The sequence below is a fragment of the Manis javanica genome, chromosome 7 (assembly GCF_040802235.1).
Source record: "Manis javanica isolate MJ-LG chromosome 7, MJ_LKY, whole genome shotgun sequence".
NCBI classification, from domain to species: domain Eukaryota; kingdom Metazoa; phylum Chordata; class Mammalia; order Pholidota; family Manidae; genus Manis; species Manis javanica.
This window is the reverse complement of record NC_133162.1, coordinates 37,390,627-37,404,476: the sequence shown is the minus strand read 5'-3', so window position 1 is coordinate 37,404,476 and position 13,850 is coordinate 37,390,627. Positions and strand designations below refer to the sequence as shown.

General features: G+C 56.8%; 1 protein-coding gene across 13 annotated transcripts in view; it reads left to right on the top strand.

The window, feature by feature from the left end:
* ZMIZ1 (zinc finger MIZ-type containing 1) overlaps positions 1-13,592 on the top strand; it is a 223,413-nt gene extending 209,821 nt beyond the window's left edge. For 12 of the 13 annotated variants that reach the window (XM_073240733.1, XM_037013332.2, XM_037013329.2 and 9 more), the window contains 8 exons: positions 262-367; positions 1,343-1,503; positions 2,577-2,644; positions 2,834-2,902; positions 3,390-3,634; positions 4,651-4,817; positions 8,288-8,545; positions 10,005-13,592. In XM_073240733.1, the coding sequence (XP_073096834.1) occupies positions 262-367; positions 1,343-1,503; positions 2,577-2,644; positions 2,834-2,902; positions 3,390-3,634; positions 4,651-4,817; positions 8,288-8,545; positions 10,005-10,112 (1,182 nt within the window). In that variant the 3' untranslated portion in view covers positions 10,113-13,592. The remainder of the gene's footprint in view (positions 1-261; positions 368-1,342; positions 1,504-2,576; positions 2,645-2,833; positions 2,903-3,389; positions 3,635-4,650; positions 4,818-8,287; positions 8,546-10,004) is intronic. The other variant, XM_037013333.2, reaches the window with a different exon arrangement.
* The last annotated feature ends 258 nt before the right edge of the window (positions 13,593-13,850 follow it).

The following is a 13,850-nucleotide window of genomic DNA, read 5'->3' as shown; positions in this document are numbered from 1 at the left end:
TAAAAAGCCAGGCCATCTCCAGGATCCATGCTGGGTGTCTCATAACTTCCTCCCAGGAGTGTGTCAGTGTCAGTGTCAGCTTGTCAGCCTAGAGCAGCAGCAGCTGTCCCTCGGTGGCGACCCTGTCCTGAGTCCCAGGCTCACAGGCTCCAGGACACATCCTGGGCCTCAAGGACTATCTCCCGAGTCCTGGGGACATGCTCCTAGGGTGGCATCACTGGGCCATGGGGCAGGGACCCAGCATCCCCTCTTTCTCGGCAGTCCCACCTCTTCGTGCTGCAGCTGGTCCACCGGCCCTCCGTGCGCTCTGTGCTGCAAGGCCTCCTCAAGAAGCGCCTCCTGCCTGCAGAGCACTGCATCACAAAAAGTGAGTGGGGTGCAGGGAGTGAGACCTGCCCCCAGACCCACTCAGTCCCGGCATCCACCCAGGGCCAGCCTTCGGCTCCATGCACAACACCCAGGGCCCTCAGTGTTCCTGGTCACCAACCATCACCCCCAACTCATGCCCATCATCTGGGGCTGTGGGGATGATCAGATGAACATGGTACAGTAAGACATGGAGGTAATTCTGGACCACCTAAAAGAGCTGGCTTATTGTCATACAGGGCGTGAGGCAAATTAAAACAAAATGACAAGCCCGGCTTCCTGGAGAAGGTGATCACCTAGAAGGATGGGTGGAACTGGAGAAGCAGGAATCTTCACCAGGAGGGAGGCATGGGAGTGGATTCCAGACTACCCACCTCAACATCTCATGCCCAAACTCTAGAGGGAGGGCCTTGGCTCAGAGTCCACTCCTTTGGCAGAGATGACTCTTGGGGGTGCCAGGCAGGAAGTTGCACACTGCTCCCCACTTCATTTGTGCTTCTTTGCTACCCCCGGGCCCTAGAATCCTGCCAGGCAGTTGCCCTTTGCCATTTCTACCCTTGAAGTATTAAGTACAAAAGTATCTGAGGGGTGGCTGGCTCGTCTACGAACATGGAAAACCACAGAAGTGCCAGACTGGGTCTCTGAAAGTTTTGCAGAAAGTCTCCCTTCCCAGTGAAAGGGGGTGGCGGTGGGGGGACCAGTTCTGCATAAGCCAGGGAACTGACATGGCCACCTGCAGGGGCATGGGTACTCCACACATCGCACCTGGGGGCTGCCTTTCCAAAGTACTGGGTGGCCCAGAGCACCTGGCAGGTCAAACTCACCATTGCCCAGGCTGGGTGCACTGCAGTTCTTGCCAGGACCTCCCAGTGTTTTGGGGGTGGTGGAGAAGCAGGTGTTTTGGCCCCATGAGGGTATGGGGGCATGTGCAGTATGGCCCTATGCTCCTTATGCACCTGTGCCTCCCACCCCACAGTCAAGAGGAATTTCAGCAGCGTGGCTGCCTCGTCAGGCAACACGACCCTCAATGGGGAGGATGGTGTGGAGCAAACAGCCATCAAGGTGTCCCTGAAGTGCCCTATCACATTCCGGCGCATCCAGCTGCCTGCTCGAGGCCATGACTGCAAGCATGTCCAGGTGGGTGGTCCCAGCAGGAGCGGCTTGGTGGGGAGCCACCTGGAGGCTGGCTGGGATGGTGGGGATAGGCAGAGGGGGCAGCAGGGCCTGTCTCAGATCCACAAAGGATGCCATGGCCATGAAAGCAGCTGATGTCCCTCACTCCAGCCATCATTTATCCTTTGAGAATCTTCTCTGCATGCAAAGGCCTAGGTTCCCAAGGGGCCGCAGAACTGGATTTAGATAGTCCCTGCTCTGGCAGATGTCAGATGCCAGCCCAAAATCCTGCACATAAGGCCACAGCTGGTTTGGAGCCTGAGAGCAGGGACACCTCTGCCTGGTGGCTGTTGTGTTCCAGGGTCTTATTCTGAGCAGGTGCTCAGGAAGTGGAGGAGGAATGAAAGGCTGTCAAGTGACTGTGGGCAGCCCAGATGGGTGGCATTTCCTGGGAGAGGGGCTGCTCAGAGAAGAAACCCCAGAAGAGGGGACAAGAAGCCCTCCCTGCCTTGGTGCGGGCATGCAAGGAGGGCTGGGGAAGGAGAGGAGGCTTCAGGGCCAGGCTGGGCTCTCAGCCCCACCCTCACACACAGCTGGCCCCTGGGGCTTCCTCATGGGCAAGAGCCTCCCTCTGGAACAATACTGTGAGCACGAGGGACATCAGGTCACTTTCTCAGGCACCCACTGATGGACTGGACCAGGTGTGTTCTCAGCCTGGGCTGGGCTGATGGAGAGGCCGGAGTCCACGCTGCCCTCCTCAGTGAGGGACTGTCATGTGGCAGAATCAATGAGCAGTCGTGGAGGGGTGGCGGGCAGGAAGGCTTCTCAGAGGACATGGGCGCGGGCCATCTGGGCATAGGGACAGTTGAGGGGAGTGCTCAGCAGAGTTGTGTAGGGAATCGGTGTGGCCAGTTCACTCTGTGAGACGCAGAATGGTGACATTGGTCATCACCCCACCCAGCAGCCACCCCTGAGTCTCTCCCACCACCTGTTTCCCTCCCTCGTGGGAGGGGTTCATATGGGTCCCAGTGGCAACAGAACTTGCATCTAAGTGGTTTCTGAGAGTCTTGATTTTATCTGTCTCCTGGCCTCCCCAGTGCTTTGATCTGGAGTCATACCTGCAGCTGAATTGTGAAAGAGGGACCTGGAGGTGTCCCGTGTGCAAGTGAGTAATGTCCCCTACCCAGCGGGAGCTTCCTCACCTGGCCATGGAGGGGAGGAGCTCAGGATCCTCTGCGCCCCCAATAGTAACCGGCAGTAGGAGCAGGGTCTTAAAGATGGAGCAGGGGAGGAGAGCTGTGCCCTATGACAGGGTCCCGAAACAAACGCCAAGACTCTCTCTCTCCTTTTCCAGTAAAACCGCTCTGCTTGAGGGCCTGGAGGTGGATCAGTACATGTGGGGCATCCTGAATGCCATCCAGCAGTAAGTGGGCCTCCCTGGCTAGGGGCGTGGGGTACGGGCAGGGGTGGGGTCGGGTAGTGCTGGCCTGGCTTGGACGAGGTAAGCATGTGGACATCCCTGAGATCCCCTCCTCCCTAGGCTGTCAGACCACACCCCCACATCTCCCACCTCTCTGTGACTCTACCACAGACTGTTCTGTACCTGGGGGCAAATCAAGTTTCTGGGAAGGACCAAACTCAGCAGGATGCTGTCAGTGCCCCCAGCAGTCACTCTCTGGGTGGGAGGTCTTGGGGCCAGCTGCCCCGTGCCCAGCCACTTGCTTTTCCTAGCCTCAGTCTCCCCATCTTTCAAACAGCTATAAAAATTCCCCACACCTCTGTCATGCAGAATGTGGCAAGAATAGGGGCAAGGGGCCTAGACAAGGACATCTCATTATCTGCCAAGCTCCAAGTGCTTGTGTGCAAGCCCAGCACGCGGAGGCCTCCACACCACGCCCTTACTCCCCTAGCTCCGAGTTTGAAGAGGTCACCATTGACCCAACATGCAGCTGGCGGCCGGTGCCCATCAAGTCGGACCTACATATTAAAGATGACCCTGATGGCATCCCCTCCAAGCGGTTCAAGACCATGAGTCCCAGCCAGATGATCATGCCCAACGTCATGGAGATGATTGCGGCCCTGGGCCCTGGGCCATCCCCCTACCCACTCCCACCTCCGCCTGGGGGCACCAACTCCAGTGACTACAGCAGCCAAGGTAGGCGATGCTGGACAAGTAGAGAGAGAGGGAGAAGTCCCATCAGGGGCACAGGATTTCTGGGCTGATGGTGGCAAGTGCCAGGAGAGCATAAGGTAAAGAGGTAGAGGTGACATACACCCCCAAAGACAACCCCGCATCACCGGACTCAGGGGTACAGGGGCCCACGCAATGCCATTCTCCCCTCTCTGTCCAACCCCCTGGCTCCATCCAGCTATGTGGATTGGCACCCAGCTAGGAAGGCAGAGTGAGGAGCTGCCATGTGAGCCAGCCTCCCACCTCTGCCACCCCGCCCTGCCCGGCTTCCTCTCCGGACTCCTGGAGCCCTGGGGACAGCTCCTTGACTTTGGGCAAGCAGGTGCCAGGCCCTGGGGCTAACAGAGCACTCCCACTGGAGTTCGTGGCCCTTCCCTGGCCCTCCTGGGTTTTATTCACCCTGCTGCCCAGACCAAGCTGTACCCATACTGTGCTAGGTTCCTAGCAAGTCTCCATCCCACCTCCGGCACAGGATGGCAGTCCCCACAGGATCCCTGCTCTTAGTCCCTGGGGCTCCTGGGTGCCTAGAGGCCCAGGGAGGTTAGCCACCCAGCCAGAGTTCCCAGCGTGCTGATCCCTGGACCTCGCAGCACAGCCACGTGCTAGAGGGGGGAGTGGCCAGGGAGGTCAGACAGCTGGCTTCTAATGGTGCCATCGTGAGTCTGTGGAAACTTTCTTTGTAGACTTGGCAGATCCTGCCCTCCTTCCAGGGCCTGGGTTTGCCCAGTGATGTGGAGGCAGGGGGGCTGTGGGAGGCTCACACCTGGGCCTCATGCCATGTCCTCCCCCCACCTGCAGGAGCCTGGCCACCCCTTCCTCCCATGCTGCCCCTCTGCCTACCTAGAACCGCACCCGTTGGGGGGCACTGGAGCCCACTGGAGAAGGCTGCCCCGCTGCCCCATCCTACAGCCGGGACGTCTAAGGCTGCAGCCTCCCTTCCCTCTGGGTGACAGCCCCTTGCCCTCTTGTTCCCTCCCCAGGCAATAACTACCAGGGCCATGGCAACTTTGACTTCCCCCATGGGAATCCTGGCGGGACATCCATGAATGACTTCATGCACGGGCCCCCCCAGCTCTCCCACCCACCGGACATGCCCAACAACATGGCCACCCTCGAGAAACCCCTCAGTCACCCCATGCAGGAGACTGTGAGTACCTCCCTCACCCCCAGGGGGGTGTGGGGGAAGAGGGCTCCCCTGGGACCTTTCTGCTGTTTGCCTAGTTCCCTCCCAGGCAAAGGGGGAGGACTGAGAAGTGGGTCTGGGGGCTGGGAAGGGAGGGTGAGGCCTGAGGCTGGTCATGGCCTGTTGGCATCCTTGGACTTGGCATCTCACCCCAGGGCATGGGATTCTCAGGAGATGGGGGAAGCTTCAGGCTCCATCCTACATATACACAGGCACACGCCCCACATATGCCCCCAGCCCCCACCCCCCACAGCCCTCCATTTACACACACGCTTATACTGACATACTGAAGGCCCCAGCCATCTAGATTTTTTGTCCCAAACTTAGGCAATTACTCCCCAGGGGTGTGAATTTTTAGGGTATCACCACCTTCTGTAAAAAGAAATGTTGGAATGTCTTATTATCCTGAGGGTATTCATTTCTTATCCTGTTTTACACAGTATCACACATTCTATGCTGCTGAGAAAGCCCCTCGCTGGTAAAGTGTCCCGTGCCATCCAGGGACCTCCCCTTCCTGTCGCCCCGACGACAGTTGTAGGAGGCCCAGCTGCCTCCAGAGTCCCCATCTGGTGAGCACCAGATGGGCCCCGTCACCATTCCCTGAGCCTGTGCTCTGGGCTGGGCCCGGTATCAGGTGTCAGCAGGACAGACACCAGCCGTGCACCAATGGGGCGGAAGTTCTGATGGTGCCTGGATGGAGGGAGAACAGTTGGTGTTTCAGGGAAACCGAGGCCTGAGGGCTGAAGTCTGAGGCCTCAGTCATTCTGTCTGTCCCTGGTCTCTCACCTTAGGAGAAGGAGGAGCGGTCACTGAGGGCCTGGCTGTGGGTCCTGGGCCACACCAGCCCAAGAAAAGGCTCCAGGGATCTCGCCAGTGTTTGTCAGTGGAGTTGGGTGGGCCCCCACCAGAGGGCGCCACTCCAGGCCCTCCCATCCTCCATCACAGGGCCTGGAAGCAAGGGGCCTCTGGGTTGTTCTGTATACACATGGAGTTGGTCCACCACTGGGCCAGAGGCTGTCCTATGGGCCAGAGCTGCCCACTTCTCAGCATGAGTGACTATCGACCAGGATTCTGGGTGAGGGACACCACAGCAACTTCCCCGTGGAACCCCAAAATGCCAATCGGGAAAAGCTTCTTTCATCAGGCTTCAGCACATTTTTTTTTTAATTTTATTTTGGTATCATTAATCTACAATTACATGAAGGACATTATGTTTACTAGGCTCCCCCCTTCACCAAGTCCCCCCCACATCCCCGTTCACAGTCACTGTCCATCAACATAGGCTTCAGCACATTTTTGCACGTTATTTTCTGCCCCATGGGGCTGCCAATTTCTGGGGACCTCTCCTGGCCCCCCTTTCCCAGCTCTGTTCCCTAAGACCTCAGCATTGCACTCCCAGGAGTCACCCAGATCGCCCCCTACACTCACATCCTGAGCTGTCAAGATTCCCAGCCCTGGGTAGCCGGGTGCCCTTTGTGTCCAACCCTTGGCTCTCTCCTGCCTTAGTCCTACTGCCTGGGGCCTTTGTAGAGGGACCTAAGCCTGTGAGTCGACTTCACAGCCTCCCAGGATGCTCCCTAGATAAGCGCTGTCCTTCCGCGTTTCTGGGCTCTTTAGATGGCACCTGGACCCAGGCATACGGCTGTGTGAGGTGGGGTGATACAGGCATAGGCCTGGCTAAGCATGCGGCTGGGAAGGATTCCCATGCACACGGGGACTAGCAGGAGGGCTGCAACCAAGTGCTGGTTCACACGAGGACTCTCCCATGACAGGTGGCAGGTTGGCAGGTGTTTCAGCAGGTCCCAGTGAGCACCTGCCCCTCCAGGCCCTGGGGCATTCTGGCAGGATGTCAGGGCCAAGGGGTACAGCTGTGTCATCAGATCCAGGGACTGTGTCCTGGGATGGGCTATTCCAGGAGTGTGGACCCACCTCCTACCCCCCAGGATGTGCACTGTGGGGCGTCCACGGGCACAGGTGGGCATCACAAGCTGGTCTCACACAGCAATAGTGACTGTCCCTCCAGCCTCTCCTGGTCTCTGTATTTTGTGTGCATCCCACATGTGGTCTCCCAGGGTCACCAACCCCCTGGTTGTATGGTCTCACCCATTCTTGGCTAAAGGGGCACTGTGCTGTCTGGGGCCACCTGGACCAGACAGAAGCCAGCCCACAGCAGCTTGTAGGGAAAACAGGAAGAGGAACGAGGGTCTGGAGAAGATCAGGGAAGGTGTGGCTGCCATTTCCAAACCCAGGAGGGGAGAAAGTAATGTTTCCACGCAGTCCAGAAGACAGGGTGGGGAGGAAGGTGCTAAAGACCAAGAAGACATTCGGTCACCAGGCTGCCCATTCTGAGCAAGTGGCCTGGCCAGGCAGGGAGCTCCCCTTCACTAGCACAGTGCAGGTGGGGCTGGGGCCCTGCCAGAGTTGCTGGTAGTGGATGAAGGCTTGGACTCAGCCTTCCACCCAAATCTCAGGACAGCACACAGCTGGCAGGGGAGATTAGATCTCACTGCCATGCGCCCCCCGCCACCCCCACCTGCCCGACCCAGTCCAGGCGGTTGGTGTTCAGGTGCATCGCACATGGCGTGTGGGGTGGGAGTCCTCTAGTTTATCTGCTAGAGAAGTACCATCTGTCCCAACCTCAGCAAGACAGCCCCTTGGTGAGCTCACATGCCTTGGGAGGCATCCTGCAGGTGCAGCCTGTAGCCACCTAGGTGGGTGGCCAGGAGGAAGGGTCTGGCAGTGCTGAGAAGCCTGTGCTCTGCTCCGTTGACTTTGGTTCAGTTCCACCCTACCCCTGGCAGCAGGCAGGGCTTGTGCTGAGGCACTGGCTATTGCCACATTGGGCTCTCAGAAGGAACCTGCTTGCCCATCAACACCTCCCACGCAAGGCCCGTGTGGGGGCGCAGACCCACATCTGAGCTGCACGCCTGCCCCATGCTGTCTGTCCGTGTCTGCTGTCTACTCCCTGGCCCTCGGGGGCCCACGCCACGCTGCTAACAGCACCCCTCCCGCCTGCCCGCTCCCTGGAAACATGCCCGTTTGCTTCTCCATTCTGCCCTCGCTGTCATTCATTGTGGGGATGGGTCTGAGCTGGAGAGGCAGCCGGGCGCTCAGTGTCTGCTCATCTCAGAGCCCCTAGCCGCGGCCCCGCCGGCCCCACGCAGCCTCAGAGGCCCCTTACCCCGCCTTCCTCTCCACACCTCCCTGACTGGCAGTTTTTGGGGAGGACTTTTTTGTTTGTTTCTCTGCAAAAAAAAAAAAAAAAAGAGAAACAAAACCATCTGGCTTTGTAAAAGGGTGGCTTTGTTTTGTTTTGGGAGTTTGTTATTTTCCTGGTTTGGTTTGGTTTGGTTTGGTTTTCATTTCTCCAGGCATCTCGTCGCTATACCTCGTCACCTCACCTTTCTTTTCTCCTGCTCTCTCCTCCTCCACAGATGCCACATGCTGGCAGTTCTGACCAGCCCCATCCCTCCATACCACAAGGTTTGCACGTCCCACACCCCAGCAGCCAGTCAGGGCCTCCATTACATCACAGTGGGGCTCCTGCTGCTCCTTCCCAGCCTCCCCGGCAACCGCCACAGGCTGCTCCCAGCAACCATCCACACAGCGACCTGACCTTTAACCCCTCCTCAGCCTTAGAGGGTCAGGCCGGAGCACAGGGAGCATCTGACATGCCGGAGCCTTCGCTGGATGTAAGTTGGGGTCGCCACTTGCTTTGGCTGGGGGCTAGGCCTGGCACCAGGACCTGCCCAAGAGCAGGGGTGGGTGTTGAGGGCTCAAGGCCCAGGGTGGAGGCGGTACAGCTCTGAGCGGGTGGGTGGGTGGTGGATGGGGGCCTAGCCAGCCTGCCTCTGCTGGCTGTAGCACCAGGGAACCCCACAGTCAGGAAGCCTCACTGAGGGGTGCATCCCCATGCCACCTGCCAGTGCCCACCCCTTGGCCCCTTGGCCTCAGCCTGCAGCCCAGCCCCGCCTCCCCACCAGGTCCCCACAGAGTCCCTGTGGGGGGCTTCTGGAGGCAGCTCAGGAAGATCCCTTCCCTTCCTCCCACCCCCTCCTCTTCCCCCCACATTGAGCTTGCCATCTCCGTGTCTGCCACACTCTCTGGCCTGAGGCAGGGGAGGGGCTGGAGGGACAGGGTCCTTCTGTCTCGCTGGTGTACGTCTGTCTCCAGTTTTATGTCCGTGTGTTTTTCATGCCCTGTGCTTCTGCTTGCTCCATCGCTCACTCTGAGAGAGACCCCTGTGGGTGATAGCAGGACCAGCCTCGGTCACGCCGCAGCTTACTGAGGCAGCAGTGGGCATCTGAGGTTCAGGGGTCACCCGTCTTGAGACCTGAGTGGCCTGGAGAGTGGGGTGGGGCAGGGTGCTCAGAACAGTGGGGGCTGGCAGCTGGCTGGGAAGGGACCACAACTCGCCCTCATCATCCCACACCCCTAGGCTCTAGATTGCCAGCTTGGAGGTCTGCTCCCGTCCTTTGCGTCCCAGCCCCACAGTCACCCTGAGCCCCAGCAGTGTCAGAGTCTTTATGGTGAATAGGGTTTATTCAGTGTGTGGCCATCTTAGATTCTCACCCAGATCCCCTCCTCAGACCAAGCCAGTGGAGGTGCTTTTAGGTTCATGAAGGGTGTGCATGTGGCAGACCCCAGGAACCTCACAGTGGGTAGGGACAGTGTGCTGCCTTGGCCCAGGGGCCATGAGGAAGAATGGTGCTGCCAGCAGCCACAGGCTCACCAAGGAGCAGCGAGCTCTTAGGAGAGGCCCCAGGTGGTAGGAGCTGCAGGGACCACAGACTACATGCAGAGCCACAGTTTTTCTGCTAGAAGGCCCACGTGACTGGCAGCTCCTCGTGGCAGGGTCTCAGGGCCAGAGGAATATTCCAATCACGAAGAAGCCCACCGTGGGCCTTCCCAGCCCGTGGGCTGAGGGCACCTCTCTCCCAGACCTGAAATAAGCATGGATGTGCCCCAGACTACCACGCTGGCCTGGAAGCATTTGGGCACAGCCCCTACTCAAGAGTGTCCCACTTGGGCCAGGGTCCCCGGAGGCAGGCAGAGGGCACGTGCACAGGCCTGGGGTCCCTGCATCCCTTACCCTGGGCCACCTGGCCCCTCGACTGGCACTTCACCTGGGCTTCTGCACTTCTTTTCCAGCTCCTTCCAGAACTCACAAATCCTGACGAGCTCCTCTCATACCTGGACCCCCCTGACCTGCCGAGCAATAGTAATGATGACCTCCTGTCTCTCTTTGAGAACAACTGAAGCCCACCCCCCTCCATCGGGGCCGCCCCTCCCGCTCTGCCTCCTTCCCTGTCTGTCCCACACACACTGTCCCCCAGGGAGCCCTGTCCTGAGACTGCCCCTGCTGCGGAGGGGGCGGGAAGGCGCACTGTGAAGGCTGTGTGGGGCTGCAACCCATGCCCAGAGCATGCCCTGAAGATGCCCCTCCCCACGGGGAGCCGGCCCACTGAGAGGCACACACCCGACGATGGCTTCCTGGTCCCTCTGTGTGCTGGTTCCAAATGACCTCCCAGGCCCCCAAGGTTCTTCCAGTTTCTAAACTGTAACCCTGCCTCCCTGCCTCCCTGCTTCCCAGCCCAGAGCCTCTTTCAAGTGACTGAGCCTGAGAGAAGCCCCCTGAGACCCAGGTGGGCTCCAAGCCTTGGAGGAGCAGTGACAGTTGGCAGGAGTGAGAACAGCCCACCCACCACCACCACCCACCACAGAAAAGCACAAACCTCTGGGAAAGAGAACTCTCTCGGGGCCAAGGTCATCGCTCTGGCCCCCTGACCTCTAAGCCAAGATACCCTGTAAACACTCTCTCAGAAAGCAGAGATAAAGGACAAGAATCTGTTTGAGAGAGGGTGTGCCATTCCTGCTTAGGGACTGGTGGGAAAGGGGCCTCCTCAGAGCCAGGACAACCCAGCAGATGGCTCTGCCACCGTGGAATCAGGCCAGGGCCCCGCCTTGGGGCGGGGGAGGGGGCAGAGAGAGTACCCAGCCAAAATTATTGTGCCCTTAGTCGAGGCGGGGCAGTGCCGCCAGCAGAATTGGAGTCAAATAGGAACAGCAACTGATCGTTTTGCTCCAAGCCACTCCCTTTTTTAAGTGACAGTTTAAAGCTACAAAGTCATCTGGAGAAAAGGAACATTGGACTTGGACAGCAAGCAAACCACTTCTCTCCATGTGTTTGTTCTCTTCCTTCCTCCTGCTCCCCACCCACCTCTCCCAGGCTGTTAATGTGGGACACCCGCTTCCCTCTGTCCTAGCTCTCTTTTGTCCGTGTAGACTTAGGAGCAGGAATGCCAGGCATTGGTGTTTATCCGGCCTCTCTGCCTGTCCCTGTGTTCGAGGCCGCCCCGCCTCCAGCCCAGGCTGTTAGCGCGTGTGCCGGGATATGCCCAAGAGCACCGCATAGTGGTTCTGCAGACGCCACAGCTGGCTGCCAGCCCCTCCTTCCCTGTGTCCCTCACCCATACTCCTGCTCGCTCAAGCGGAAGCAGCCTCTGGCTTTCCACTGCCTCACTCCATCCTCCGCTCCCAAGTCTCCCGGGTAGCGTGTGCATCCGTTTCGTTTCAGGCTCCTCTGTGCTCCCCTCAGCCACGTGGCCTGATGCTGTCCAGTCACTTTGGTGGCCTGTGAATTCGTTGCGCCCCTCCCTGCTGCTGCCTGGGGCCCTCTCCCGTGCCCTGTGCCCTGCCTGCATTCCCTGTGCCCGCCTCCCTCTGTGGCTGGTGGTCCCCAGCACTCCTGGATTTTACAGAAACAGTGGCTCCAGCTGATTTCCAGCCGCTGGACCAGATGACTGGCGTAAGGTTTTCTGGAGGAAAGCTGCCATTGTCCCCCCACCTCCGCCACCTTTCCTTTGTCCTGTTGTCAAGGTTTTTTCAAACAGCGTGGTGTTCAGTATGCAAATCAATTATTTTAAGAATTGCTTTTGTAAATATCTTTGTGAATATTTTAGTATTGTCTTTGATAATATTCAACATTTTCATGACCTGGTTATAGCCTTTGCTGGTGTTTTTAAAATACCTTGACTCAATGACAAAGACCGAGTCCTTTTTTAAAAAAAAAAAACAACAAACAAAAACAAAAAAGCAACCAGGGCTATTTGTACAGATGAAGGGACAAAGAGCATGGGCGGCTGTACCATGAGTTAGAGGACCAGGCCGCCCACTGCTTAGAGCCATCCCCAGTTGGCTAGTGGGGACAGACACCGGGTTAGCATGTGGCCGTCCTTGGCCGGGGCATGACAGCCCCAGCAGGTGGGCGCACTCTGTGTCAGACCGTCTGGGAATGTTCTGCCCCAGACAGACTGACAGATGCCTGCCTTAGAAGTTCCTGCTTCCTGCCAAGCTACCTTGTCCCAGAAAGGCCGGGGTTCTTGGTCTGGTTCTTACCGGGGTGTCTGCTCACTGACCTATCCACAGCTTTCTGGTGCAGGGGGTCGATTTGCTGTCCACAGCCCGGGCTCCAGGCACCTCCCTCAGTCACCTCTGAGAAAGCCGTGGGCTCAGCACCTGAGGCAGGTTTCTTGGGGCCCCTCCCAGGCAAGCCTCCACCAGCAAGCTCTGCGAATAGCTTTCCTGAATCTTGGTGCCTGAAGCCGGCACTCTGGAACTGTACTCCAGCAGAGTGGTTTTGGAGCCAGGCCAAGGGGTAAGGGAGGCATAAAGGCATCCGGGACTGAAGCAAGCCCCAGCTGGCAACAGATTCAGGCGACGACAGCCTCCCCAAGTGGGCGGTTCTGAACTCCGGGCAGACGCTTTCCTGATCCTTTTGGACAACTATTTGGAGCCATAAGTAACCTCAGCAAAAACGAGGCCTCAGCAAGCCACTTCTCCATGGCAAGCATCCACCCAGGCCATAGGCATGTTTCTGCTGCCTCCGCAAGATGAACAGGGCGCCGGTGGGCAAGCGGAAAGGCCCAGGTACAGGCAATCACCCGTCTTGGTTTGAAGCTTTACCCATGTACCATGTTCCCTGTAGCCATTTTATTTTTTAAGAAACTTCTAATAACTTTCTCCCTAACAGAAGCCCCAACCCCTCAGAGAGCTACACGTCTGCTCCCTCCGCCTGACCCATCTAGATAGGGTAACGTCAGCAGCAGCGATTCAAGGGACGTGTGTACATATGTAAATGAGAAATAGAGACATGTTAACAGATGCATTCATTTCCCTTGGAATGTGTATTGTTTTTATTTTACGGAACAGAACAAAAAAAAAAAAAAGGCTTGGGACTCCATCCTAAAGTGGAAAAGCTAGATCTTGTTTGTTAGCGTTTGTGAGGTCTCTCTCCACATTTGTCCCTCATGTAATATATTCTGACACTGTGTGGAAAGCAATTTTTGTTCCGTTTTGTTTTTATTTTACCTACATGTACTATTTAGCTTCAGTGTACTAGTCCTGCCACCTGTGTATTTTTAGGGTGCTATGGAAATAATGAAAAGAAATGGATTTCGGAAGAAAATTGTAACCAAATTCATACTTTGTATAATTTTTGATATCATGATCGCAGGTGATTCACACGTACACACATAAACACATCCACAGTGCAGCCTGAAGTAACTCCCACAGACACCGCCATCGTCTTTGTACATCTACGTACAATGCAATCATTTCATACTTTAAACTGGTCAGAAAACTAATTGTGATTTCTAGTCTTGCAAAGCTGTATGTAGTTAGATGATGTGACAACCTCTAATATTTATCTAATAAATATGTATTCAGATGAAACCTGTATATTAGGTGTTCATGTGGTTATTTTGTATTTAAAGATCAAATTATTTGACTATTGCTAGACATTTCTATACTCTGTTGTAACACTGAGGTATCTCATTTGCCCATGTTAATTTTTTTCTAAATAAATTGACAAAAATGAAGGTTTGGCGAATTAGCTATTTTGTGAACATTAAGGGGTGGTTTGGGTGTTTTTGTTTTTGCTTTTAAACCACCACCCCTGCCCCATTACCCTGCAGAAACAGAAAACAAGGAAGTAGT